The 2,958-nt window shown below is 32.8% G+C and overlaps 1 protein-coding gene across 1 annotated transcript; it reads left to right on the forward strand.

Annotated features, from left to right (window-relative positions):
- The first annotated feature begins 239 nt into the window (after positions 1–239).
- On the forward strand, positions 240–1,538 carry LOC108758543 (uncharacterized). Its single transcript, XM_018503546.1, has 3 exons — positions 240–697; positions 869–1,026; positions 1,114–1,538. The coding sequence occupies exons 1-3, from the start codon at positions 471–473 to the stop codon at positions 1,503–1,505; spliced, it is 777 nt and encodes a 258-aa protein (XP_018359048.1). The 5' UTR covers positions 240–470; the 3' UTR covers positions 1,506–1,538.
- The last annotated feature ends 1,420 nt before the right edge of the window (positions 1,539–2,958 follow it).

Raw genomic sequence — 2,958 nt, forward strand, 5'->3', positions numbered from 1 at the left:
TCAATAAAGAGTCCTTGGACACTAAAATTTAAAAAAAATTCAAAAAGTGGAATTAATCACTTTGATCTGTGAACGGCTCAAATCTAAATTAGACCGATTTGACCGATTCGATCGAGCGAGAGTAGGAGAATCCTGCCGTTTAGTTTCCAAAACTTGGTCTATTCGCCCAGATGGCGCAGAAATACGTCTTAACTTTTTACAAGAGGGAGTGTCCTTACCTTGGTACCTATACCCGTATTCATAGTCCTTCCTCATCTTGAGGACTAAGGAAGCCTTATTGAAGGAATCCTTATTTTATCAAGACTTCCTTGTTTCATGAAGAGATCTTAAGGTTTCCTTGTAGAAGGAACCTGTTTTCTAGGAACTTTTAGTAACTTACGATTTATATGCCACTTCTTCATCAGAAAGCGCGAAAAAATATAACCTATTTACTTATTAAATGCAATTTTGGAAGGTGAATAAGTGCAATTATGGAAAGTGAATCTAAAAATATTCATTATACCGAAAAGAAGCGGATGCTCCTTGTTCAACTAGTATCTGAAGAAAAAGATGTAATAGAAAATAAAAGAACAGGAGCAACAGATTTGAAAGCTAAAACTGAAGCTTGGGAAAGAATTGTTAAAAAATACTGCAGTGAAGGCTGTATACCCCGTACTAGCAAACAGCTTAAAAAATGCTGGGATAACATGAAGCAGAAGTACTTATCTCATGTATTAATATCTATCTTATTTTATTATTAACATTAATAATAATGAGTATGTAGTATATGTTTTTGTAAAATATCAATGTGCATATATTTGTAATTACAGTTATACTTATATTTCATGTTGTTATCATAATTATATTAATTCATTATTTCAGAAAAAAGAAACACCACAATAAAGGCTCAGCGTCTTATGACGGGTGGAGGTTGTCCAGTAACGATACCTAATGATCCAGTCATGGATGCTATGGATGCCGCAACTCCAAACTTGGATCTTGAAGTATGGTGTCCATATGACAGTACCGCTGAATTCAAAAAAGAATGTATGTATGTTCATTATAAAGATTTAATAGATATTTTTCTTTACTTGAACCAATATTTTGAGTAATTTTCTTGTTTTTTGTTTTTAGATAATATAAAAAGTGATTCAGGGAAAAGGCAAATAATTATAAGTGATGATGAGGATGATGCCGTGCCTGATGTGCCTAAAAAATTTGATACTTCAAAACTCATCAACACGAAGATAATAAAATCTAATTCAAATGATATAGTAAATATAAGCAGAAACGTCAACAATTCTAAAGTAGCTTTTCAGCCTGATGTAGGCAATGAACTTAAAAATATACGTGACGAAAAAGAGTTACGGTTGATAAAACTTCGTGAAGGTATTGAACAGCAACGGGAACTGTATGCTATAAAATTGAAGGTTGCAGATGCTGAATTGAAAATTACATTGCTGAAACTTTCCTTAACAGAAGAGACAGTCCAACTGCAATCTGAGGGAACTGTGATTACAGAGTAATCTTGTGATATTTAATTAAGCTTTCATATGTTACCAAAGAGTTATGTGTACTAAATGATTTAAATTATATTATTAAGTCTAATAAGTAGATTGAGTATATGGTATGAGTTCCTTTATCACTTAAATATGTTCAAAAAATTTATTAATTTTATTTGCATGTTTTGGAACAATAACAAAATTGTTTACTTTTATAAAATGATTGATATTAATAAAATTAAGTTACTCAATATATTTACGAAAAGATTTATTTCTTAGCAATATTTTCTATGAAAAATGTCTTGTTGTAAAGGCAGTTCTATGAGCAAGTCCAATACCATCTTCTTCATGATTGTAAATAGCCTCAAATACATCGTCGTATACGTCCTGTTCTGGAATTTCATCAAGTTTATGTTGAATACATATATTATGTAAAACAGCAGTCGCACATATAATTGCAACGGATGTGCTTAGTTTAGTTCTTAAACTGTAATATAAACATGGAAAGCGGCGCTTCCACATTCCGAACAGTTGTTCAATAGTGACTCTGGTCCGCTTATGTGCAGTGTTGTATCTGAGTTCTGCATCACTTTGAGGCCTTAATACAGGAGTGAGTAAATATCTGCGGCACGCATATCTGCTGTCTCCTAATAAAATACTATCGAGATGTCCTAATTCAAAACGACATCGCACACCACTTCGATCAAATATCAAGGCATCATGTGCAGAACCAGGATGTCTCACAACTATATCTAGGATTTCTCGATTTGGTCCAGACACAACCTATAACGGCAAATAAGTCTCAAGTGGTTCATTAAGTCTGTTTCTTTTTCCAGACTTATTATACACAGACAATTCATCTTTTTGTCTTTTTCTTTCCACGTTGGAAAAAAAAGAGACAAAATAAACAGTGCAAGAAGTTAAAAAAGACAAGCCTATTATTTTCGTATTCTTATGCAAACTATTATAAATACGTAAATTGAAAAATATACCTGTACATTGAAAGAGAACCATCCTTTTCGGTTCCGAAATATTTCTCCATTGTGTTCTCCAGGATTAGCAATGCGTATGTGTGTACAGTCAATACATCCTATTACAGAAGGAAAATTGGCTATCTCGTAAAATTGATTCATATATTGTCTTCGGCGCTCTTGTGTGGAGAACGTGATGTACTGCCCTAAATGTGAAGCTATAATTTTTGACACTCTTGTAACAATACGCGACACTGATGCCTGACTGACTCCTTGAATATCGCCACTAACAATCTGGAAGATAAGTATGTAAAAGATGCGATAAATAATAAATGTACAAGGCTGGGCATGTATATGAAAAACTTTTATTTGAAAAACAGTATTCGTAAGATAATTATATTTTATATTTCACATCCGTACAATAATATTACAAATATTGTGATTAGAATAAAAGTATTTCATACCCAGCCCTGTATAAATGAGGGAGAGAGAGAGAGAGAGAGAGA

The sequence above is a fragment of the Trachymyrmex cornetzi genome, unplaced genomic scaffold, assembly GCF_001594075.2.
Source record: "Trachymyrmex cornetzi isolate Tcor2-1 unplaced genomic scaffold, Tcor1.1 scaffold1591, whole genome shotgun sequence".
NCBI lineage: Eukaryota > Metazoa > Arthropoda > Insecta > Hymenoptera > Formicidae > Trachymyrmex > Trachymyrmex cornetzi.

Excerpts from the sequence above, each read along its gene's own strand:
- LOC108758543 (XM_018503546.1), top strand. The coding sequence starts at position 471 with ATGGAAAGTGAATCTAAAAATATTCATTATACCGAAAAGAAGCGGATG. Across the intron at positions 698-868 it reads TGGGATAACATGAAGCAGAA|AAACACCACAATAAAGGCTC; the intron begins GTACTTATCTCA and ends TTCAGAAAAAAG. Across the intron at positions 1,027-1,113 it reads CGCTGAATTCAAAAAAGAAT|ATAATATAAAAAGTGATTCA; the intron begins GTATGTATGTTC and ends TTTTGTTTTTAG.